The sequence below is a fragment of the Labeo rohita genome, chromosome 2 (assembly GCF_022985175.1).
Source record: "Labeo rohita strain BAU-BD-2019 chromosome 2, IGBB_LRoh.1.0, whole genome shotgun sequence".
NCBI lineage: Eukaryota > Metazoa > Chordata > Actinopteri > Cypriniformes > Cyprinidae > Labeo > Labeo rohita.
In genome coordinates this window covers 30,488,520-30,515,260 of record NC_066870.1, presented here as the reverse complement: position 1 = coordinate 30,515,260, position 26,741 = coordinate 30,488,520, and the positions used below count along the sequence as shown (strand labels likewise).

Sequence of the window (26,741 nt, the reverse complement as noted above, 5' to 3'; positions counted from 1 at the left end):
TGACTTTCCAAGAGCCTAACTCCACGGTCAGGTCATTTTTGATGTTACTTCACTTTTATTGATCGGTTTGTCTTTTTCATCCTCGCTTTGCTCACTCTCTCTCTCTCTCTCCCCCATTTTTTTCTGTAGCCGTAGGATCCTGCCGTCCCGAGGGAAGTGTATGTCAGATGGTGGTGGCACAGGCTCTCTAAACTGAACTATGGCCGCTCTCTGTTGTTCTGAGGCTAACGGCATCTCTCCTAGCTGCTTGACGTCATAAGCACTTAAATTTATAGCTTATGAATCATAAAGATTTATAGCCGTAAGGCTGTGTTCATAGAAAGAGGAATTAAGAAGGCCTGCATCTACTTCAACTGCTTCATCCCAAAAGAGAATTGGAACTGGATTTGACACGGGTGACTGGATAAGCAGAAAGACAGAGATTCATGATTGTGTGTTGATTTACAGGTATGTTCCCATAATGCACAGCAGTACTGGGGTCACCTTAGAGCGTCTCATAAAGCAGTGTATTTAAACAGCTTTCAGTGTTTTTTTTTTTTAGTTTAACAGTGTGAATTTACACCTTTGTGGACAGATGGGATCATTTTAGAGTCTGTGTGTGTGTATTTCAGCAGCCATCTTGACTAGCCCTGTAAAATGCATCCAAATTCAGCAGAGAGCAGTCAGATACTCCCACTGCACTAGAGAGACTAAAAACACCAGGAACAAGGTAAAGAACTCCCCCAAATAATCTAAATCAAAATTCACAAGCATGCAAATGCATGCACACAAAGGAAAACAATCAACCTTAGTTTAAACAGCACGTGTACTGTAAAAGCCCCTGTGTGTGCAGATTATTATTTTCCCTGATGTGTGAGATTTGAAACCTAAGAAACTTAATTCTCAGAGAGAGTGTAAATCTCATTAATGATAAATGAAATCTTGAGAACTGCTTCACTGTGGGATTCTCGGTTTCAGTTTCAGTTTAGAGTGCTTTATTGTGGTGTTTCCCAACCTTTTTGGGCTTTTGTACCTCCACATCCCCAATCAGTAAGGCTTAAATGCTCCAACACCAAACCAGAAATGTGTTCCTGTTTGCAATATATTATGCTAAATATTGTTTGGCATTATCACTGATTTCTTACTTCACTTCAATCTATATATAATGTTCATTAAAGCCAAGTACGAATTTCATCAAGTTAGTGTTTTTTTAAGCATTTTAAATTTATTCCAAAATAATAACGCAAGGCAGTAACAATATAAACAGTATTTTTTATTTGTGAACTTATGTTCATCTATTCTTTTTAATAGTTAACTTTAAACTATTATTGAATTTTTCGGATCATCAGTCATCAAAGCTTGATAAATACTGGTCACAAACACAGAGATTTACTTTAAATTTCACTAAGCTGATTACTCACTAAAAACTCATGTCATTTTAAGTGTTATTTTGTTTATTCAGACTGATTCGTGAACGTAGAGCGCACATGAACAGGTGGGAGGTGGGATTTATCGCATGAACCAATCCAAGCCGAAACATAGCCAGTGATAACCAATCATATCGCAAAGGAGGCATTGCCTCCTCTCACGTGACTTTCCCCAGTTCATGACTTTTATCCCACACCAAACTCACTGCACGCTTTAGGGGGTCTGTTAAAACTCAATGGGCTCAGGGGAGGCAAAAGAGATGTGTACTCCCACTGTTAGACAATGTTTCTTTAGAAAAACGAGTGATTTATACACTTTCTCATGTTATATTTTGTAATATTTCGGTAATTCCATTCCAAGGTTTCACAAAATAAAACTGAGCAAATAAAGTGTAATGTTACTAATAAAAACGTTATTCTTCCACCAAACAATGTAGTTCCTCAGAAATGGTTGTGGTTGCAAGAAAGTGGTTGCCGAGCAACACACAAACGTAAACAAAGTGTATGTTTGTCGAGTAATTTACAACAGCTTAGAATGCGGCTCAACCAATCAGAATCAAGGACCGGAACTATCCGTTTTATTTATATAGACGTTTTTTCCTGAACGTTTTTCCTGAAGGATGCTTTGCATTTTCGGTCTCCAGTGTTTCTAGTCAAATTAGCTTATATATCGAGCTGATAATTTAATGTTAAACCTATTAAAATGTTTTTAAAAAGCACATAGCTCCATAGCGCCATCACTTTGCAATGTTGCAATGACAATCATTTGTCAGTGCCTCACTCCTCGAAGTTTAATGAGTGTGTAGATGACACGAAGCTGCCAATGTTAGTGACATTAAAAACAGATGGGCGCTATTTGAATGGGTTTCTATGGGGACCGGAACAGAAGAGCATCCAGTCGGAAGTTAGAGTTTGTAATGCCGGCGCTCATCGTTTACTCAGGAAAAAGGTCTATGAGCAATATCACATGAGACGTGAGATATGGCTGTTTAAAGGCACGGCTGTGATTTGGGGGCCAAGGTAATCACAACATGCTGAAGTCAAAAGTACAAAGGCAGCACTCTGATTTACAGCATTGAATTTACACAAGTATGAGATTTTGCCAAAACTATCTTCCCTGGAAAAAATAATAGATTAATGAGACCAAAGACCATTAGATTTACCCAAACAAATTAGATCTCATGTTTAACCACTACAGAGACATCAGAGCCAGAGGTAAATTCCAGAAGATCTGGCCGAGGTGAGGCACTGTCGGGCAGATTCATGAGTGCTGAACAGCCGTTGTCCATCTTGAGCTCACATGTCCGAAAACGTCAAAGCTAATTTTCAAATAGACATCTTAACGATATTATATTAACAAACTATGTATCTGAACTATAAACAAGTACATTCTCACCTAAAAACAACTCTTAAAACTACATTTTGTGACACAAAAAGAGAATTATTTATAAAATGATATTGGATTTGTGCATTCGCCACTTCTTGTAAGTAGTACCGCAAGCGGAGTAGAGTTTTGATATCAGCTGGAGTTTTGATATCTCACTCTTATCAGCCAATCAGATTTGAAACAACTGTTGTGTGTGTGTGTGTATACATATATATATATATATATATATATATATATATAATACCAAATACCAATAGTGTGTAAGCAGACTTTTCATATGTTGGCAGGTAGTGAAGGCGTACTGTCCTTGAATTATTTTTATATATATTCCTCCCCCCTTATTCTTTATGCACACAAATACAAAGTGTCTGCAGATTCTGGTCTGTCACTACGAGACAGATTGAGCAGAAATTAGAGAGGGGCTTCTGGGACAGGAGATGCTGGGTGAGAGGAGGAATTTACTCAGCAAAGCAATGAGAGCATTAAATACAGGAGGGAGAGATACATGTCACTGGCAACCATTTGATGCTGAGTGCAGACTTACATGCAGTTTCTGCTTGCATAGAGTTCTTAGTTTTTATCATTTCAAACTAAAAACAACTACAATTTTTTTAAAGTAAAAAAGAATATGTCATATAAAAAACTTAAAGTGAAATATTCCTAGAACTCCCTGTGACACATTTAAGAATTGGTTGTTAATGTATTACAAAGGTTCAAAACAGATTTTAGTACATATAGAAATAGGCTGGTATTAGTTAAAGGGATAGTTCACTCAAAAATTTTTGACAGGAAAGTATTGGGTAGAGAAAGGGGAGTGGGAATGGCATAGGACCTTGAGACGGGAATCGAACCACAAGGCTATCTGCACCAACAATCGGAGTCATATTAAAAATGTCCTGGCTCTTCCAAGATTTATAATGCCAGAGAATGGATGTTGAAATTTTGAAGTCCAATAAAGTGCATAAATCCATCATAAAAAGTACTCCACATGGCTCCGGGGGTTAATAAAAGCCTTCTGAAGTGAATCGATGCGTTTGTGCAATATTCAAAATTTTAGAAACCGGAATCTCTAGCTTCCGTTAACTGGGCGTTCCAGCGGATGAGGCAGGCCCGGTTCTACGGGGGTGCTTGAGGGTGCTAAGCACCCCCAAACAAAAGCAAAAGCACCCTCAGATAAAATTATTAATAGCTATTAATTTTTAAATTAATGAACACGCAGACAGATGCACACACATACATAAATTCGCCAAATTAATACGTACACACAAGCTTATAAATACACAAGCTGAATTGTTAAAAGCGCACCTCGGGTCATGTGACATGAACCTTTCATCCTTTATAGAAACAACATTGAAAACTCAGCCAAGACGGTGAAACAGCTGATCATAGCTGTACAGGGATAGACATTTTTAAAATACATTTTGTAGCAGGGCAGTGCTAGAAAGCCATTTATCATTTGCTGAAACTAACTTGTCTTCATGAAGAGCGTAGGCCATGGTTGCCTAGTAACGACAGACGCCATGGGAGCGTAACTTAGCGCTTTGGAAAGAACGCGTTTTTAGGCTAGACATGTGAACTGCTCCTAGATGAGCATGCAGTAATAACCTTCACAGTGTATTCTTGATGTTAGATGGCATTTGTTGAAACTACAATTACGATACTAGTGTAGACGATTTATATTACTCAGTCCTATTTGGTGGTACCGTTTTCATACAGTTCCATGCATATTTTTTGTGAGCACCCTCACAATTTTCAGAAGCACCCTCAGTGATTTGGTTCTGGAACCGGGCCTGCGATGAGGTAGGATGTAGGTATAGCATGAAAAGTGACAAACACAAGAGTGCAGAGGAGCAAGCAAAACATAACACTGGTTACAAATTAGAAGTACAAAACAATGATTTATAAATAAAAAAAAAGAACAGAGGATTTTCCACATAAGGCAAGAGGAGACTGGTTGTTCTTTGATGTAAACAAAACTTTTTCTCGTCATCAACTGGTACGCTATTCACTTGTAAATACGCGTATGACAGTTAGCAGATGATAGAGATTACACTTTATAAAGTTTTAAATATGGATATTTTTTACACACAATTGCATTGATTCACTTCAGAAGGCCTTTATTATCCTCCTGGAGCCGTGTGGAGTACTTTTTATGATGAATGGATGCACTTTATTGGAATTCAAAATCTCAACAGCCATTCACTGCCATTATAAAACTTGGAAGAGCCAGGACATTTTGTGATATAACTCTGTATTCATATGAAAGAAGAAAGTTATATACACCTAGGATGGCTTGAGGGTGAGTAAATCATGGGGTACTTTTCATTTTCGGGTGAACTATCAGTTTAATGAAATATATATTTTACTGTAAATTTAAGTTCAATCCGTAAAACCTAAAAAGTTGTTTTTGTATTTGTTTACATTGAAGTTCTGACAACCATAGCTGCCATAAATTTCACTTTTTTTAACATTTTTATTTGTTGTATATTATGAATGTGTATACAAGTTTGTTTTGCCAGAAAATTGCCGTTTGAAGGGACATAAGATCCTAAGTCTGGGCTACTTCCTTCAACTATTACATGCAGATGTTTCATTTTTATGTGATTTAACTTTTATTTTGGCTCTCTATGTAGGCATTTATGTCATTTAAAATGTCATCTGGCTTTTTGTGTTTGTTTATTTATGTTTTTCATATAAAAACTAATAAAAACAATATTGAAAAGTATAAATATGATACAAAAATTTACTATTATAAAAAGAGTGCTCTCAAATTTTTTCCTCCACTTTCAGCTTTTTTAATCTGATGCTTTTCAGGTCCTGCTGCCTCATGGAGTAGCAAAGTGTCCATTGGTGGTGCACTTCAAAATCTCAGTGGATGCAGTAGATCATCTGGGTATTGTTCGCCTACTGTTTCATGAATAATGCATAATCAGACACCCATTTGATGTTCTACTTTTTACATAATATATAGCTAAGACCAATACATATTATAGCTTATGTAACACACCCAATTTTTACAAGACCTGAACTGGGTGTGTCATATAAGAGAGACATCCAAAACGTTCAGTGCTCTATGCTCCTCCAGGACCAGGACTGCTGTAGAAACACAAGTTTGATCTTTGATGTGCACTTTGTGACTCTGTTTAGGTTAGGAAGAAAGAGAGGAAGAGTGTTTGCGATATTCCGCGGTGTGATTGATTTGAAAGCATCTCTCCAGTAGCCTCTTTGTGGTTTTGGGTTGCGATGGCATGCACAATATTGCGTTGTCGAGGCGCAGAGATGCTATGTCAGTAGTGTGTCACGTGCCCACAAGCTCTCTGTCTCGCGCCTGTGTCTGAAGCACCGTCTGAGCCTCCTCCCTCATCTCAACGAGCAACGGCAGTAGGAGAACAATTCGAATCAGCAATCATGCGGTCGCGCGGAGAATACGGTAAGGCAGCTCCTTGTGTGTTTGTGTGTGTACAGCTGACAGCAGAACCGCCGTTATATTCATGCCTTCAGACATCGTGTGTGTTGCTCAGCCCGGTCTGGGCTCTAGGCGAGAGCCGAGGCGATGCAATTGTTGCACGGCGTTGTTGCAGATGCTCTTTGTCAGCGCTGTTGAGCCCATCGACATTTCTAACCGCACATTTTTCCATTTATGGGAATCGGAATGAATTCAACGATTCGTGTTCTGATTTCGATTCGTTGGCGGTTCCGTTAACGATTCTTTTAGTAGCCTGTTCTCGCGGAAGACATTAGGAAAGAGTGAAATGATATTGCATAATGCCTTCAGACGTCTCAAATGATGAAATCATTGTTGATTTTAACAGAACATTATATAACAATTCCTGAAAATGTTTAAGGGACACAACACCGACTTTTAATGACTTTTTACAGACTCACTGTCAAACCAAAAATTATTCAGACACTATATATTTATATATATTTTATTATTAGTGGGTGCACGACAAGTTAATTTATGTAAGTGAGGACAGCAACATAAAGTAAACTGTGACGTATTATACCCAAAAAATCATACAGTGCACTAGCAGTAAAATTGACACAAATTTTGGGACCAAAAATTATTCAGACACTTTGTGTTTGCTTAAGTGTGACCTTTTTACATCACAGACTGAACAAAATCAAGCATTTCTTAATAATTGGTCAACAAAGTATTGATAGTTGTTTAATATTGTCATACTAGCAGTGGTCAGAATTTTTGGTTGATTGCAATCCATTGCATACCTTTCTGTCAAAGTTATCTGACATCAAGATGAATTTGTTTAACTTGTCCTTGTCATACTTTATTGTCATTTTCTAAACTATAGCGACTGTGATAATGTGAGAAATGTTGAAGGTGTTGGTTTTGGTTTGACTGTATATGTCATTGTATCACGTTATAGGCTACTTCATAAAGTACTGAACAAAAAATGTGAACCTGGACCACAAAACCAGTCATAAGGGACGATTTATGGAAACTGATGTTTGGCCGAGAGACAACAATTTGAAAATCAGGAATCTGAGGGTGCAAAAAAATCTACATTTTGAGAAAATCGCCTTTAAAGTTGTCCAAATGAAGTTTTTAGCAATGCATATTACTAATCAAAAATTAAGTTTTGATATATGTACGGTAGGAAATTTACAAAAAATCTTCATGGAACATGATCTTTACTTAATATCCTAATGGTGTTTGTCATGAAAGAAAATGTTTGACCCATACAATGTATTTTTGGCTATTGCTACAAATATACCTGTGCTACTTAAAACTGGTTTTGTGGTCCAGGGTCACAGATGGTAACGTGATGCATTAATTACTTATTTTTTCTAAAACAAAATATCATGACATAAGTCATTTTGTATATATTTAACTGTATCTTGGCATATGATTAAGCCTACAATACAAGTACAAGTACAATATAATGAACCGTTTGTTGTTTTTTAATCAGACGTGACAAAAGTACGTGTTTAGTCACATTAATTCAGCACCCGCTCCAATTTCAGTATCTCTTTGATTCACTAAAAAGAATCGGCTCATGAGTCATTCGTTCGGGAATCGGATCACAGCGGCCGCGCTGTGTCCTTTTGATTTATTTAGAAGAACCGACTCGTGAATCAGAATACTCGTTTGTCTCTCGCTGATTATTCAGTCGTGGTGTTGCGTTCGTGAATAGTAGTGCTTGAAACACTGTTTGTATGCTGTTCCGTTCACATCGGGGATACTACTCGAGAACCGGTCAGGCAACCGAACGTTATGTATGAGAGCATACTCGCGTTTGACAGGTTTGAATGTTTTTTTTCAATCCACAGCCCATCCTCGCGCCTCCCTTCCTGAACGAGGTCCTTAAATGACCCACGACCACTAAGGTGCTTGCGCTTTCCCCGTCCGGATCATGGCATGCGCCCCATCCCGGACTTCCACACGCGCGGCGCCGAGGCTCGAGAGCAGTGAACATGGGAATCAGGTCCAGAAATGCCACTAACGGTGCCGAGGACCCGCGAGAGCGGAAGAGCGCGCTGGCCGGAGACCTGGAGCAGTGCGCCGGGCAGGAACGGGACGGCGCGCTGCTGCTCGTCGGCTCGGGGAGGGAACCGGACTTCAAACGGGGCTCGCAGAACATCGGTCTGCTCGCTAAGACGCCCCTGGGCTACACGCGTCCCGTGAAGAGGAATAATATCAGGAAGCGACGGATACAGAATCTCATCTACGACGCGCTCGAGAGACCACGAGGATGGGCGCTGCTCTACCACGCGTTTGTGTAAGTGAACCCAGATGCATTTCACACCCAGAAGCGCCCACACACAGAGGGAACAGCCCAGTTAATTATAAATTACAACAATTCAGTTCAATCCAATTTATTTGCACAGCCCTTTTCATTGTTCCAACAGCGGCTTTACAGAGAATGCAGCCTCATAAAGCTCCCTAACGTTAATTATAACTGATAAATTAAGCCAAAAAAGAGAGGGAATGAAATGCAAACACACTGAAATCCCATTTATGTGTTTACTAAATACAAACATGTAACCAAATACTCTAAATATTGAGATTCTCCTTAATGTTCAAGATGGTTACAGCTCCAGTGATTTGTATTTACAGTTGTGAGACTATGTAGAGAATATTATCTAGCCTTTTTTAATAAGCAGGAAAGCACTTGTGAGTTTTGTGCTTTTGCATTGCACTTTGAAGTTTATAATGTGTTCCCATTTGCGCTGGAGCTCTCCATGGTGCTGAAACAGAGCACAACCTCCAGCTGATACCGCCAGAGCTGAGTGACCAGAAATCAAAGCACTTATAGCTGTCTAGCAGCTGATTGTGGTAGTATAACAGCGCCATACGCTCAACGTAGCGCCAGAGATACTGCCTGTGATCGTTGTGGTGCTGAGATAAGAACGCTGTGTGCTACACTGAGGTAAAGAGGCTTGACAAAGTGCCTATGGACTGTGGAGCTGTCCATGGTCCTGATATCAGTACTTGTGTGGAGCTGTCCGTGGTCATGATATAAGTACTTGTGGAGCAATTACACAGCATAGAAAACACATAAGTGACTCTTATCTTAGAAAGCCTAGAATTTTGATGTTCATAAGTAGAAATTTATCTTTATCAGGCATTAGTGTGCAGATGAATAGCTTGCATCAAAGCCCTAAGTTTGACACTAAACCTAGTAGCCTATACACATATACAAACACACATTATTCATGGCCCATTTTCTGTCCACCGCTCTTAATGGCTCATGCAGGATGTGGATCATACAGTATTTGCAACTCAGCACAGCTTTTTCCCCAGTGTGTGTGGTTTCTCAGACTGTATCAGGGCTTTTAACCAGGCCCTTTGTATCATGTGAGGTTAGTCCACACCATATTAATGTGAATAATTGATTAAAAAAACTCTTTATGTGCTGAAAAGTGTTGTGGCATGTGTGTGTGTGCTTTGTGTGTATTTGGGAACAATTTGCAGTTAATAATTCAACTTGCCTCCACCCTACTATAGCAGTGTGTCTAGAGGAAGTCTTAAATTAAGTTGTTAAACACAGGGTGGGCCTCTCTTTTTATTGTTGTTTAATTGATGCTTTGTTGATCCCAGCATCGCTGGTAATAGTCTCTGTGGAGCAAAATAAAACATCTGCAGTAATAATAAAAGAAAACAAAAATAATGCTAAATTCATTTATAGATCATAAAATATGTGATCCTGGACCACAAAACCAGACGTAAGTAGCATGGGTATGTTTGTAGCATTAGCCAACAATACATTGTATGGGTCAAAATGAGCGATCTTTCTTTTATGCCAAAAATCATTAGGATATTAAGTAAAGATCATGTTCCATGAAGATATTTTGTCAATTTTCTACTGTAAATATATCAAAACGTAATTTTAGATTAGTAATATGCATTGCTAAGAACTTCATTTGGACAACTTTTAAGGTGATTTTCTCAATATTTTAAATTTTTTGCCACCTCAGATTCTAGATTTTATAGTTGTATATGTAATATTGTCCTATCCAAACAATCCAAACCATACATCAATGGAAAGCTTATTTATCCAGCTTTCAGATTATGTATAAATCTCAATTTCAAAAAATTGAGCCTTATGACTGGTTTTGTATATATATATATATATATATATATATATATATATATATAGGTGTGTGTGTGTGTGTGTGTATGGGTGTGTGTATATGTGATTCTTATTTCATATATTTATAGTATATAGTAAGTATGTATTGCCAGATCTTTTAATTATATCTAAAGTTTTTGAACGGTAAGATTTTTCATGTTTTTTAAAGAAGTCTCTTCTGCTCACCAAGCCTGAATTTATTTGACCCAAAATACAGCAAAAGCAGTAATACTGAATACTAAAATAACTGCTTTTTTATTTGAATATATTTTAAAATGTAATTTATTTCTGTGATCAAAGCTACATTTTCATCATGATTACCCCAGTCTTCAGTGTCACATGATCCTTCAGAAATCATTCTTTTTTTTATCATGATTATTATCAATATTTAAAACAGTTGAGTACACTTTTACAGGATTCTTTAATAAATAGAAAGATCTAAAGATCAGCATTTATCTGAAATAAAAAGCCTTTGTCTACTCAAATGCTTTGAGTCAGTATATTTTTTGGGGGAAAGAAATAATAGAATTTAATAATTTTATTTAACAAGGATGCTTTAAACTTAACAGAAGTGATGATAAAGACTTTCATAATGTTACAAAAGATTTCTATTTAAGATAAATGCTCAACTTTCTATTGATCAAAGAAACGTGAAAAAATCTGTTCAGCTGTTTTCAACATAATAATAATAATGATAATAATAAATGTTTTTTGAGCAGCAAATCAGAATATTAGAATGATTTGTGAAGGATCATGTGACTGGAGTAATGATGCTTAAAATTCAGCTTTGAAATCACAGGAATAAATTACATTTTTACATTTCTTTAAATAGAAACAGTTATTTTAAATAACTTTTAAAAAAATCTTACTGTGCAAAAACTTTTGACTGGTAGTATGTATTGCCAGATCTTTTAATTATAGAATTTTATACACTACCAGTCAAAAGTTGGTAGTATGTATGTATGTATATATATATATATATATATATATATATAATAGATGTTTTTGATAAATAATCATTTGATTTTCAGGCTGCACCTCCAGAGGCGTAATTAGTTATATTGCAGGATGAGTGAGCCAACTGCTGCTAACTTCCTCTAGATAATTGCCTCAGTTGTTCCCATAGCAATGGGGTGCTTGTGGACTTTTGGCTGATATGAGGAAAAACATATCGACCATCACGCTTTTTTGTCTCTGTGTGGCATCTGTACGCTGAAATTGAAAGAAAAATTTAACTTAATTTAACTTGCATCGAAAAAGTGACGGGGAGTTGTGTAGTGAATAAAACAGAGAATAGAATAAGGTTTGTAAATGCTTCATCAATAGTTGTTACAGTAATGGTGCGATGGGATCAGCAGAGCTGCTTAGCTCATTAAAAAAAGAGAGGCTTTGGGTTTCATATATCCATTATATTTGCTCTTTAAAATTTGACAGCATGTGTCTGATTTTCAGCATCAGATTCTCACTTGGCCTTTGGCTATCGATTAGTGACCACCACGTACAATAGGGAATTGTAAAGCATTTCTCAGAATGCAGGTATTCTTTGATCCATATCTCAGGGAAGAACATCCCGCTTTTCTTGAACACACAGGCGACTGGAGATTTATCTTGTCTAAGATGTCAGGTCGACACATAAGGCTGATTTACTCTGAAGATTAAAACAGTGACGTTAGTGTTGTGAAGAGTCGCTGGCTTAATTAAACTTTCCATGTGCTTCATTAAATGAGTTTTGCAAAGGTGTCAGGTCATGTATGAATAATGATTGAAGGAGACGACATACGTCAGGGCAGTAATGATTAAATGAAACCACACTCTTATGTTACCTTGAATATATGAAGTCAAAACCTTCAGTTGTAGGATCTGATCATAGCTTGTGGGTAACAGAGGCCAAGGCCACTAACTGCACTCTTGGCTCAAAACTCTAAGTGGAATTTGATACTGGCAGCTAAATCACACTTACACGGGGACCACTGCGAATATATAGCGTGAGAATTTATAGAGGTTGAATATGACAAGCTGTGGCGTTTCTGCTACAACCAGCTTAATGGTTAAAGATCTGAGGTAGTAATCTGAAGGTTGATGTGGTGATTCATAAAGTGGAGAGCTGCTGGGATCCTCCATCACAATTTCGCCCTTGAGCAAAGCACTTCACCTCGGGTTGCTCGGGGCGGGGTGTTCCTGTCATAAATATATTGTAAAGATGCTTTGGGTAAGAAAGTGTCAGCTGAATGACTAATAAAATAACATGCTGGATGGATTCAAGAGGGCCAATGATGAGTGAGCTGCAGTAAACCAGTCTAGTTGTGGGTGGCTGCCGCAATGCAATGTTAACTGAAGGGCAGTTGGACATCTAGGATGGTGTCCAGGGTTTGTCCTCACCTGGTGGTGATGACTCTGTGACCTTCAACCCATAGAGAGAAAGAGAACATGTGGGGGAGGTTGTGACTGGTTCAGCAGTGTCTTTCTAGTTTCACTGCTGATTAATGTTGATTCACAGCTTTCTACAGCAAACAGAACCGTCCGCTCCTGTTCCACACGGAGGTGATCCCACCTAATCCATTCTCTCCATTGATCCAGCTGTTATCCATAATTAGAACAAATGTATGTTTAAAAGGAAAGTCTCCACATTAATATTAATGTAACAAACCCTGAAGTCAAAATGTATTAATTAGACATTTGTTAGTTTTATAAATTTGATCTGGTACCAGTCAAAAGATTTTGAACAGTAAGATTTTGAATGTTTTTAGAGAAGTCTCTTCTGCTCACCAAGCCTGGGTTTATTTGATCCGAAGTACAGCAAAAACAGTACACTTTTTTAAATTATTTGTACTATTTAAAATAACTATCTCTTCTATTTTGAGTATATTTTAAAATGTAATTTATTCCTGTGAATATTTAGCATCACTACCCCAGTCACATGATCCTTCAGAAATCATTCTCATATTCAGACTTTCTGCTCAAAAAACATTTATTATTGTTATTATGTTAAAAACAGCTGAGTAGAATTTTTCAGGTTTCTTTGATGAATAGAAAGTTCAGAAGAACAGCATTTATCTGAAATAGAAATCTTTTGTAACATTATAAATGTCTTTATCGTCACTTCTGATCAATTTAAAGCATCTAATTGCTAAATAAAAGTATTAATTTCTTTAATTTCTTTCCCAAAAAATTTAAAAATTATACTGACTTAAAGCTTTTGAATGGTATAGTGTATAATGTTACAAAAGCTTTTTATTTCAGATAGATGCTGATCTTTGGATTTTTCTATTCATCAAAGAATCCTGAAAAAATGTACTCAACTGTTTTAAATAATGATGATAATAATAAGAAGAAAAATGTTTCTTGAGTAGCAAATCAGCATATTAGAATGATTTCTAAAGGATCATGTGACACTGAAGACTGGAGTAATGATGATGAAAATTTAGCTTTGATCACAGGAATAAATTACATTTTAAAATATATTCAAATAGAAAGCAGTTATTTTAATATTAAAAATATTTCACAATATTACTGCAAATAAATGCAGGCTTGTTGAGCAGAAGAAACTTCTTTAAAAAGAACATTAAGAACCTTACGGTACTGTATGTGTTTTAAACATTTTGTCTCCTTTATAAGAGTATTGTACAGTGAACGTCTTGAACTGCTCATAATTTACTACTACAGTTAAAGGGACAGTTCACCCAAAAATGAAAATTCTGTCATTAATTACTAACCCTTATGTCATTCCAAACCAGTGAGACCATTCATCTTTAAAACACAAATTAGGATATTTTTGATCAAATCCGAGAACTTTCTGACCCTGCATAGACAGCAACGCAACTGACACTTTCAAGATCCAGAAAGGTAGTAAGGACATTATTAAAATAGTCCACGTGACATCAGTGGTTTGACCGTAAATTTATGAAGCTACGAGAATACTTTTAGTGCGCAAAGAAAACAAAAATAATGACTTTATTCAACAATTGCTGCCATTATGTTGTTAAGATGTTCTAGTTAGTTTCTAGGCATTGCCAAAGTCTTTAGGTTAATTACTGGACAGTATTCCAGCTACTAGGTTTTTTTTTTACATTGCAACAGGCGATTTAGGGACATCAGTATCATTTTGCCTAAGCAGCATTTTCCAGTGGGTTAAAACTGGAAACACTAATGGCAAACACAGTATCACCTCACACATTTGCAGAAGGTGTAAAGTCTCTTCCTCCCTAAACCGCATTACCCAGCATTCTGAGGCCACATGGTGATTCCTCACCTCCAGTTGGCCTCCTCTGCAAGTGTGTGTGTTTGACCTTTGCAGTCAGATAGAAGGTTAAAAGATTTGTTTTTCAAAGTGAGAGAAAATCCATTTATGTCATGTATGTACAGCTCTAGGCCAATGTACTCTGTCTCTTTCTTTAACACACATACACACTCGCAATGTGGAGGTGTAAATATGTTTGTGTAAACGCACGTGCCGTGTGTGTGCGGTCTCTGTGGTTCTGTAATTCACAGATCATTTTATCACGGCAGGTTGTTGTGTTACCGAGTGAGAATGGAAAAGGCGTGCTGTCAGAGTGGGAAATCCCTCTGTATGTGTGTGTGTGTTTAGATATGTGCCAACAAAATAATGTGTTGACAAACTTAATTAAAGATGCTGGAAAAGGTGGTTAGCTCATGAGACATGGTGCCCATCTGGGCAGCTTGAGTTTAAGTCTAACATTTCTCATTCACATTTTCTACCTTACTTCCCATGATTTAATGTCCTTCTGTATGTATAAATAAAAGTGACAGGAATCCACAAAAAGGTGCACATAACAATAATTCTTTGAAACAACCGAACAGACTCCAGTTGTAAGATTGAATTGTGGCTTTTACAAGTAATTTGGTTTGTAAGCAAACATTGCTGTCTCATGGAGACAGATAGATTCTCACCATAATAGAGAGTAGAGTATTTTTTGTGTGTGTTTGAGTTGCTCCACTCATGTCATGGTTTCATAAGTCAGACATTTTCAATAAAAGAGGTCAAGAATTAAATGCCATCTTAAATGGAAAAAACATTTTCTAATTATTCAGCAGAAGAAAGTGTTACATGTTGAAAAGACATGAGGGTGATTTTTTTGAGTGAACTATTTCTTTAAAGGGGACATTGGATGCCCATTTTCCACAAGTTGGTATGATTCTTTAGGCTCTTCGTGAAATGCCTGCAACACGCTTTTTAAAAAATTCCTCAATGGTCATGTAAAACAACATTCATTTTACCATGTCAAAAACAGCTCTGTTCACAGTGACCCATTTGGGTGCATGTCTCTTTAAATGCTAATGAGCTCTGCTTACCCCGCCCCATCTTCAGTTTTTTGTCTATTTGGTGGCGCGTTACGATCAAAAACAAAACCAATCCACTGCGCAGGACTCTACGCTTACTTTTCTTTTTAGGAGCACGTGCTCGTAAAGAAATTATGTTTTTTGAGGAAAACATTTCAGGATTTTTCTCCATATAATGGACTGGTATGGTGCCCTGAGTTTGAACTTCCAAAACGAAGTTTAAATGCGGCTTCAAATGATCCCAAATGCGAAACGATCGGTTATTTTCATAAAAATAATACAGTTTTATGTACATTTTAATGTCAAACGCTCGTCTTGTCTTACTCTCCCTGAATTCTATGTATTCTAGCTCAACACAGTTAGGGTATGTTGAAAAACGTATTTTCTCCCTCAACTTCAAAATCGTCCTATATCGCAGTTTTGCCTTTTTTGGTAACGGTGTTTGATCTTCTTTGCATGTTCACTTTGCAAAGACTGGGTCAGAACTTCTGCAGCAATGTAGGAGGATTTTGAAATGATTTTTGAAGTTGAGGGAGAAAATATGGAAAAATATGATATTGATACCAATCAAATAAAATCAGTATTAACAAAACTAATTTGTACTACAGAGGTGGCACAGGAGAACACAAAAGTGGCTTGTATGTGTATTTTCATATGCTTAATTAGGCTCAAAAGTGGCATGAATGCAATCAAATTCATAAATTCACGTTGGGATTAATGTTTTAAATATAAAATGTTGAATATAGAAATATGAAATGATTTAAATAACTGAAAATATACTTTAAAAATGAAACTAAAACTGCCAGTAGGTGGCGGCAAGTCACTGATATAATTACTGAATTATTCCTTTATTTGATTCATTTAAATGGCTGATTCATTCATGGAATAAAGTAAGTGAATGGGAGTCTTTATGAATGGGAAACTGAATCATTGACTAGATTAGTTTAAAAACGGATGTTCATTCATAACCGAAACATTGCTGTGTTTATATGTGTGGAGATGCACAGCAGCACAGTTGTGACTTGTTTAAAACTATTTTTGATGACAAAATAGAGCAAAATCAGGCAATAGTGTTATAGTCAGATATTGTGAGTCACTTAATATTAACTTTAACTTTTGCAAACGCAAATATGCTGATCGGGCCAGTCGCACCGGTGGTCTTAAATATTTTTTATAGTCGCACGCAGTACTTTTCAGTTGCAAATGACAGTGGCAGTGACTCTGATGTTGGGAGAAAATGAAGACTGATGTACGTGTTTATATTCAGTTACAAAACACTTGAATTACGAGACATTGTTGTCGCTACAGCTGCTTGAGCGTGGAGAAAATAGTAGACAGTGTATAACTGGCTGAGGGTGGGAATATGCTAATACGGGACAGCCTGTCAGCCTTTGTGGGCAGGGCTTGAGCAATATGACATCATACTGCTCCAAAAATCAAAATGGCTTGATTATTGAGACTGTTTAGGGTTTTTTGTTGATTAAAAAAGGAGTGAATGGATTTTTATCATTGTAGGATGGTTGTGTCCACAGACTGCTAAGACACATTTATATGTAAACACCATGTAAAAATGAATTTCGCATCCTCATGTTACCTCAAACCTGAGTATTTCTTTAAATGTTGACATTTGCTCGACCCTGGTGCACATTAATGCTTAATTAACGTGGAAAGCAAAATAAACATCAATAAAGTAGAGGTAGGAGCTCTCTGCACAGGTGAATGTATCCTGCTGAATACAGAATTTGTTTGAAGCATTTGAAGGGAAGCATAAAATGATCTACCACTGATTGATCTTGCTGAGTTTAATGAGGCCATGAGCGCCGGTTCTGCCATCGGCGCTCACACACACACACACACACATCTGCCTGAGTCAGGTCTGTCTGGGTAAAAGAGTCCCCAAATGTAATGGACAAGCAAGCAGGTCCAATTCCCTCAAGCTCCAAAATCTTTGCCTACTCTGACCGAATGACTTGCAATAAGTCTGAAATGCTGCTTGTCATGTGAAAGAAGTGGTCATTCAGCAGACCTTTTTATCCAAAACAGCTTATAGTACATTTATTACAGGGACAATCTCCCTGGTGCCTTGCTCAAAAGCACAGCGGTGATCGCTCATGAGTCATTCTGCTTTCTGGCTCTAAGTTTTATGTGGCAGCACCTTTCTAAAGAAGTTCTGTTGCTATAACTGGCGAAGTAGTGAATATGGTCAAAAGTGAGTGCCTTGATGTTAGGCCATCAGGAGCTTCCTTCCTGTTCAGAGCTCTTTATTAGATCTGTTCTGTATTAGATCTGTTCATTTCTTCCATATATTTAAGCTAAAAGCTCTGCCGAATCATTTTCTAATCTTATTCAGGTTTTGCTTCAGGACACCTAGTTCAGGATTCTACATTAGGCATCAGTGGCTATACAAGATAAAATCTTTAAAATCAAACCTTAGTTCATTTAGTTTCTAAATATTACACAGACCTGCATATTGAAAAAAAGCCTAGTATTACTTAAAACTTTCCATTACAAGGTTTTTTTTTTTCACAAAATAAGAATGAAGATCTACTTTAAGTTTGGACTATGGGGGCTCCACTATTTCGATGATGTCATACGATGCCACATTGTGTGGGATTTGGTTGTAATTTTCAGTTGAAGGTCACCAAGAGAAGCAATGTAAGACTTCACTGTTTTCCTAGTGATAAGAAAAGGAGAAAAAAATAGAGAAGATGCCTACAAACGAATAAAACTTTCTAAAGACCCATGTCTTTGTACTCTCCACTTTAGCCCTCTAGCTTTTAGTAGACCACAGCTACTGAAAGAGCTTACAAATGGCAGAGACAAGAAACAGTAGAAGCCGTCCTGGCAGGCTGTAAACATGCCGATGCTTGTCATGATGCTGCAGCCACTGAAGGAGTTTCCCAGCGTAGATTTCACACAATATCCAGGGGTGTTTAGTTTCCTCGTGGGAAAATTGATGGTACGGCATTTTGTTTAAGCCTACACTTTAAGCTCTTTCAGTAGCTGTGCTCATCGTATCAGTATTTTATTTTCCAAGTTGTGTTGTGTTAAAAATAGCAACAGGTAGTGCCAGTAGCTCACAGTGCAACCATTTTACGTCATTGAAATAATGGTGCCCCACATAGTCCAAAATATCTATACAACGATATGGATTTTTTAAATAATGTAAATCTTTAATGGGCTTTTACTACTTATTTCAGTGAGAGACATCATTTATGGTATATTAAGCCATACAAGTCGTAATACCCAGGGTTCCCTTTAACACAACATGAACTGGACAGGAATTTATTGTTTTATGCTTTTGGCAGCCAATAATTCACTGAACAAACCATGTTTATTATCACTGCAAGTGAACACATTTTAATGTGTTTTTCAGGGCCGATGTCAAGACCGATTATTACAGATCAAGTAGACCGATAACTGATATTTTGAACTGATATAATATATGTCTGGTGTAAAAAAGATAATTAATGTCAAAATTAGGAATAACAAGGGTTCTGACAAAAACTTTCATTTAAATATTTTACATTGTATTATCGGCAAATTGGTGTTGAAAATGACCGATACCGATAACCATAAAAATGTTTAATATCAGTGCTGATAATCGGTCAAACTCTACTGTGCACATTATAAGGTCAGTTAGGTGTTCAAGCATGTAGCATTGAAACCCAACTGTAATTGTTATAATGGTCACGGATGAGCAATTTCCACATAAAACTGATCGTGCAGACCAAACCGTAAGTTGTAGAGACTTGAATCTTGGAGGGATGGTAATACTCACACCGCCTACACTGTGACTGAGGCTCACCCCAATCAGCCTGTTGGGGGCGCTACAGCGATCAAAAGTGAAATTGCTCATAACTAGTAAATCGTCAGTCGCAGACTCAAGTGTCTTATGGCGTTGGAACCCTTAGCTAATGTTGGATTCGATCGTGAGCGCAAGTCCTAGGTTTTTTGCCCGGTCGAAACCAAACCAGTGCAAAATCTCTGGAGAGTGAATATCAATAATTATCAAAAAAAAAGTTGAACTTCTAACTGTGACAAAGGGACACCAAAACGTTCGAAGAGGGCAGGGCAACTTTTAGTAAAATGCCTATAACTCCTGATCGGAATTAGATATCTTCACCAGACTCAGCATATTTACATTAGAGCTCAAGTTGAGATCACAGGGGGAAAAAAACACTTGGTAGCGCTATAAGATGGGAAAAAACATAAAAATATAATTAGGCAACCATTTGTCCTATCAACATGGTCCAAAGTGCCACAAGTGTCTATGGGGACATTTGCGTATCTTACAAAAACATGTCCGCCATTGGCCGATGAAGTTTGAGCACCTGTTAGACAAGGTTAACGGTGGCCGATCGGATTGAAAGTCAGTGGGCCTGTTTGATTAACAGTCCCAAAGGTTTGTGAGAAATGTGAAAGAAATCAGCCACCGCAGTGCAATTCTCTGCACTCTCTAGGTCAATAATTATCAAAAACTTGTTGAAATTTACCCTTTAAGAAGTTATAATGAGGTCCTTTAGAAAAGGGGCCTGTCCAAATATACCTCAAAGCCTATAAAGCCTAAACGAAAACTCAAAACTTCACGAAACCCACTCACCTGAGCACATGCGACAGGTGATTCTAATCAAGCATTCAAAGTTTCAGGGAGATCGGACCACAGCTGGCACTATAACAGTTATAAAAACATCATATTTCTATGGTAAATCATCTTTTAATAATTGATTTAGGTGGTTACAGGTTTGCTGAATAGTATGTAATGTCTTGTTCCTTATGTGCTCAAATACCTAAAGAGCGTGAAACCTGGCTGCTTGCAGCTATATTGCATTGTATTATTTTGATTTAACATTGTTTTAGAGTTTAGTTGAAACATGCATAGTAATAGTTGTGAATGAAGTGTTCCCTGAAGAGTTTAGATGTTTCTTGAAAAAGGCAGATCTGTCTACTTCTAAAAACTTTAATGCATTTTCCCCCATCAAACTGATGCACTCAGATGTGTTTTATAGAGTAGAAAATGGATTTAATTTGATTTAAAAATAGCATCTTGCAGTGTACCTCTGTCTTTTTCCTCTCTCTCTATTTGCTATGGCCGCTTTACTGCCTCCTCAAGCACATAGTCATGTGACATGTTACCACGGTAACATCGCCTTGTGCAGCGGAGGAGGGCTGCTCAACTGTCTGCCGATGAACATACACACTTTCAGCATATTTACACCACTCAGCCTCCTCAGCGCACAGACACACACTTAGACGCACTTCTAATTTGAGCAGTTGCTGTGCACCCGACAGCAAACAAAAATAAGGGAGTAAGTGTCAGAGAGTGTGTGTGAGCATTCATGCTTGTGTGTATGTGTGTGATAGTGAGTGCATGTGTTTTATTTCCTATGCATGACACAGGGATGTGCTCCGCAGCTTCTGTTGCTCAGCAACTGTCCCAAATTAGAGCCACAGCTAAAAGTGAACAAATAGATGATGCCTACACAGGAAGACTGTGTATTTGGCTTACACGTACATGACACCTTATGTAAATGTAAATGTGGAAGTCTATGGGTTTGGTATGTGGATGAGTGATTCTAGTGCCATAGGCAAGATGGGATATGCAAATGACCTAAAAAGTACAAGTAGCTTTGTTGATGTTTTGTGAAAGTACTGTGTACATATTTTTGCTAAAAAACATCAGCAAAATGTTAATTATTTGACCAAAATAAGAGGGATCATACAAAATGCATGTTATTTTATATTTAGTACTAACCTGAATAAGATATTTCACATAAAAGGCATTTACATATAGTCCACAAGAAAAAATAATAGTTGAATTTTTTTTTAAAAAATGACCCCGTTTAAAAGTTTACATACACTTGATTCTTAATACTTTGTTGTTACCTGAATGATCCACAGCTGTGTTTTTTGTTTAGTAATTGTTTAGATTTTGATGAGTTGCTTATTTGTCCTGAACAGTTAAACTGCTCGCTGTTCTTTAGAAAAATCATTCAGGTCGCACAAATTTAGTTTTTCAGCATGTAATTTTGTGATCCATCTGTTCACATTGAGGGCAACTGAAGGACTCATATGCAACTATTACAGAAGGTTCAAACACTCACTGATGCTTCAGAAGGAAAAACAATGCATTAAGAGCCAGGGGTGAAAACTTTTGAACAGAATGAAGATGTGTGCATTTTTCTTATTTTGCCTAAATATATATATATATATATATTTCAATTAATACTGCCTTTTAAAACCTACAGAAGATACTTGCATGTTTCCCAGAAGACAAAATAAGTTAAATTTACTCTGATCTTCAAATTCACAAAAGTTTTCACCCCCCGGCTTTTAATGCATCGTGTTGAAAATTCCTCAGTTCTCAGAGTGAAAAGATGAAAATACACAAAAATGCTGAAAAACCAAAGAATTTGTGGGACCTGAAGGATTTTTCTGAAGAACAGTGGGCAGTTTAACTGTTCAGGACAAACAAGGGACACATGAACAAATATCACACAACTGTGGATCATTCAGGTAACAACACAGTGAATCAAGTGTATGTAAACTTTTGAACGTTGTCATTTTCATAAATGCAACTATTATTTTCTCTTGTGGACTATATGAAAACATGAGAAAAAGTAGCTGAATTGGTTTTGAAATCAAAAAAGGCAAGAAAAAAAAGAAAAAGTTTGGCAGTTAGATTTAGGAGACTATCACAGGTAGACTTTACTCTTATTCACTACAAAGCTTTTACATGTTCACAATGCCCCAGTTAAAGAAACAAGTAAAGAAAAGTTGAGCTACATTAGCTTGGAAAGGGTTACAAAGTCCATTTCTTGGCCTCTGTTGAACCACAGTGCAAGCCATTACCTTCGAATAGAGTAGTGGTGAATATTCCCAGAAGTGGTTGACCGGACAAAATTTCTCCAAGAACACGGCAGCTCCTCATCCGGGAAGTCTCAAAAGATCCCAGAACAACTGCAGGCATCTCAAGCACTAGTTAGGTCGGTGTTCAGGACTCAAGTCATCATTTCAATAGCTGAAAAGAAACAAAAGTAAAGTTTTAGAGTGGCCTAGTTAAAGTTCTGAGTTGAATCCTATAGAGAGGAAGGGGGAAGTGAAAAAACAGTTCATACTTGAAGACCTAGTTTGTCAGGGTTAAAAGAGAGTTTTTCAAAGAAGAATGAGTTCTTCAACAGAGACAAGCAAAGCTCTGAACAAACTGGTGTTCAGTTGCAGTTGTTGTCCAAGCAGATATTGGGTTTAATATTATGGGATTTATGTTTTCACAGTGGTGATATGAGTGTATGTTAACTATTTTAACTTTTCAAAGGATAATATGTGATCCTAGACCACAAAACCAGTCATAAGGGTCATTTTTTTTTATTGAAATTTATACATAAACTGAAAGCTGAATAAATAAACTTTCCATAAGCTTTCCATAAATAAGCTTTGAAAACTGCAAAAATTGTTATGTATAAAAAATGGGAAACGTACCTTATGACACTGTATGTCAGTGTTTCTAATAAATTATTTCTCATAAGACGCATTTTCCGTTCAGTTTGTCTAAATATTACTAATAACCCTACAGCATACGTATTTTAAAATCAGCCAAAGAAAACAAACCTGCAACCCATTTTTGGGATTTTGAACCTCTTGTCTCCACATGCTTTGTGCTCTGGTCTCCAGTGAGAGCTGTAATCTTCTGTTCCCTGAAATCAGCAGAGAAATACTGTGCTTTTAACATCCACCTCACTAATAACCTCTAATGGGGCTACATGTCTCTCTCTCTCTCTCTGGCTCCTTCTCTTTTCCTCACAAGTACTACAGAATAATTCACTCTAGTATCCAGCATGCTCTGAGGCAGAAATGTAATGCTGTGTGTGTGTATGTGTGTGTTTTATTATAAAGGTTGATGTGTCCTGTTATGACTCACCTCATATATTGATGCTCCCATTACAGCCAATATGCCCTCAACATCGATCAGACAAACAACCAAGTCACACACACACACACATATTAGTCTCACAGCATTACCAAGACAGAACACAGGCATAAGGAACCTTCCAAGACAGACTCTCTCTTTCGAAGACATGTACTGTTTTAAGGGTTTTGTACAATTTATGATTCCTGCACTTCTTGTGTTCTCTTAATCTTAGTTTTAGGCCCAAAAAAGGCTGGAATGAGACTTTACAGATTTGCTTACTGTAGCATAGTGTATTCCCAGCTAACAGAGAACATCCTCATAACTTTGGCTAACATTCTTCCAGTAATGTTAATAGAATGTTATCTGGATGTTTTAAAAATGATAGCACAAAAACAATGTATTGATCATTTTAGTTATCATTTTTTTAAATGTTGCTACTTGTTTTAGAATGTTCAGAGAACATTCAAAAGTAACATTCATGTAATGGTTAAAAAAAACACATGGAATGTTCCCTTAAAGGGATAGTTCACCCAAAAATGAAAATTCTGTCATGAATTACTCACCCTTTCAACCCATAGGACCTTTGTTTATCTTCAGAACACAAATTAAGATATTTCTGATGAAATCCTAGAGCTTTCTGACCCTGCATAGACTGCAACGCAACCAGCTTGTTCAAGGCCCAGAAAGGTAGAAAGGACATTATTAAAATAGTCGATCAGTAGTTCAGCCTTCGTGTTATAAAGCTACAAGGATACTTTTTTGCGTGCAAAGAAAATAAAAATAATGACTTTATTCAACAGTTTCTTCAACGTACATTCACAAGAGTACCACAATGCATGCGCTTCCTTAATAATATTTTCATAACTTTCTACACTCCAAAAAAGTGCTGGGGTAAAAACAACCCAACTTGGGTTATTTGGCAACGCAGCACTGGGTAAGTATTGGACAGAACACATGCTGGGTTATTTTGACCCAGCTGGTTGGGTTATAATTTTTTATGTTGGGTTGTTTTAAGTCAGCTATTGTATAAATAGCTGGAAAATTAAAAATCACACACAGAATTATAGAGGCTACAGCAATAATCATATTTATTAGAGCAGAGGTCCCCAACCACTGGGTCGCGACCCACTACCGGGCCGTGGAAGAATTTCTACTGGTTCACGAGAACTTTCTGGGGAAAATTATTTATTGTGCGTAAATGATTGTTCTAATTATTCTGTATTTTCATTGTATGTGATTGATATGGAGTAACAAGTTGATGATTTCATGTTAAATTAGTAAATAAAATATTGCTCTGATCTGTCATATATTCTGTTAGGGCTTAAATGGATCACAGTTGATCCATAATAGTACAAACCAGGTCCAGATCCCACCGTTCGGCATGTGATTTGCAGATTAATATGCCAATTTACACGTTTAAGCTATTTAAAACCACAAGAAGAAGATACGAAACAGAACTCAGTTCTTTACTTACACTCTGTTCTTGCACACACCCAAAGCACGCACAAGCATAGAGATGTGTTTCAGACAGTGCGGCATACCGAGTTGATTCCTCTTTCATGTCTCCCCGCATTTAAGATACATACACGTGGGTTTGCGGTTACGTCGCAATATTGGAAATATTTCTGTTTTAAATGACCAAGGTGAGTCAGTGGATATCACACAAGAAACGTGAAAACTGCGCATTAGTTATGCCGCTGAACGTCTTAACTTCAGTCATTTCACTATACAGAAAGCGAAAGTAAAAAAAACTGACGAAGTTTTCTAATGCTGCATTAACGGCGCATATTCTCTCAGAGACTACAGGAGACGAATCTACTTCAACATATGCTGATAACAAAACTGTCTAAAATTAGAAAAAGATGAAAGATGCCATGACTGACTTTGTAAAGTAAAGACTTTATAAATGAAATAAAATGGATACAAGCCTTTATTTGAGAGAGACTTGAAACATTGAAACAGGCTCAACCCAGTCTGTTGGGTCGAAAAAAACAACCCAATATTGAATAACCCATTAAAAATGAGCCAGCATTTTTTTAGAGTGCAGAAAAACTACCCAGTGCCTGGATAAAAATATTTAAAACAACCCAATAAAGTGACCCAGCAGGCTGAACCCAGTATTTGGTTTAAAAAAATAACCCAGCATTTTTTAGAGTGTAGGAACATTAGCAGGACATTCTAGAAAGATATTTTTGTTAGGTGTTTATGCACTAGTTTGTGAAGTGAACCCATTATCTGTATCTAAATCTGTGAAGAGGTCTAAATTATTTGTATTCGTATCTGTTTTCAGTTATATGTGAATGTGGGCGTAGTTTGAACCTGACTAACCCCAACAAAACTAAATTATGTAATGTATTTTTAGATATTTTTAGAAATCATTTTATAAGCCTCTATGTAAAGTTAAAAAACAGTATTACTTAGTAGTAGTAGTTGCACTGATTATGTAATGATAATGATGTAATTAATAAGCATTCTCAAAATATCTATCCTAGGTATCCTCAGCATGTTAAAGGTTTTATATGGTGTTAAGTAAAAAAAAAACTGCACACTGCATAGTTGTCTCCATTCGATGGAACATAAAATGATCCCAGATTTTACTGTGTCCACTTACCAACTGAATCACTATTGATTGGTGTGGATTGCTCTCACCAACCTCTATATTCAACAAACATCTCTAACAATTCTGTAGTTCTTTGTAAACAGCACTGAAGGGGTCATTTTACGAACAATCAAATTTTTCTTGATTCTGTTGGACAAGAGAGTCTGATATACTGTGGAAACATACTGGTACTTTTAAAACTTCCCGCCAATCTAGAAAGAGCTTTTACTGAAACTAAGCTGCATAAACGACTGGTTATAAGTATCTACAACTTTATGATATCAGAAAAGTTAATGCATCAACACATGACTGTCAATAGTTACACATCGATAACACTTATTGAGTGTTCAGACACTTCTTGTTTATTTTATTTTATTTTATTTTATGAAATTCTTTCACAAAAACTAAGCTGCAAAAATGCCTCCACTCACAGAGAGAAGATGGAACAGGGAAAGTGAAATGTTTACCAATAATTAAGTTATTGTTTCATTTTATTTTATTTTATTTATTTATTTTAATTTAATGGAATTCTTCAATTAAAAACTAAGCT

The 26,741-nt window shown here is 36.9% G+C and overlaps 1 protein-coding gene across 3 annotated transcripts in view; it reads left to right on the top strand.

Annotated features, from left to right (window-relative positions):
- Nucleotides 1–26,741, top strand: part of kcnq3 (potassium voltage-gated channel, KQT-like subfamily, member 3) — a 52,397-nt gene continuing 25,656 nt past the window's right edge. The window contains exons 1-3 of one of the 3 annotated variants that reach the window (XM_051137574.1): nucleotides 1–447; nucleotides 612–709; nucleotides 8,083–8,531. In XM_051137574.1, coding sequence (XP_050993531.1) covers nucleotides 8,227–8,531 — 305 coding nt within the window. In that variant the 5' untranslated portion in view covers nucleotides 1–447; nucleotides 612–709; nucleotides 8,083–8,226. Of the gene's footprint in view, nucleotides 448–611; nucleotides 710–5,822; nucleotides 6,224–7,912; nucleotides 8,532–26,741 lie in introns of those variants that run through there. The other 2 variants (XM_051137555.1, XM_051137564.1) reach the window with 2 other exon arrangements.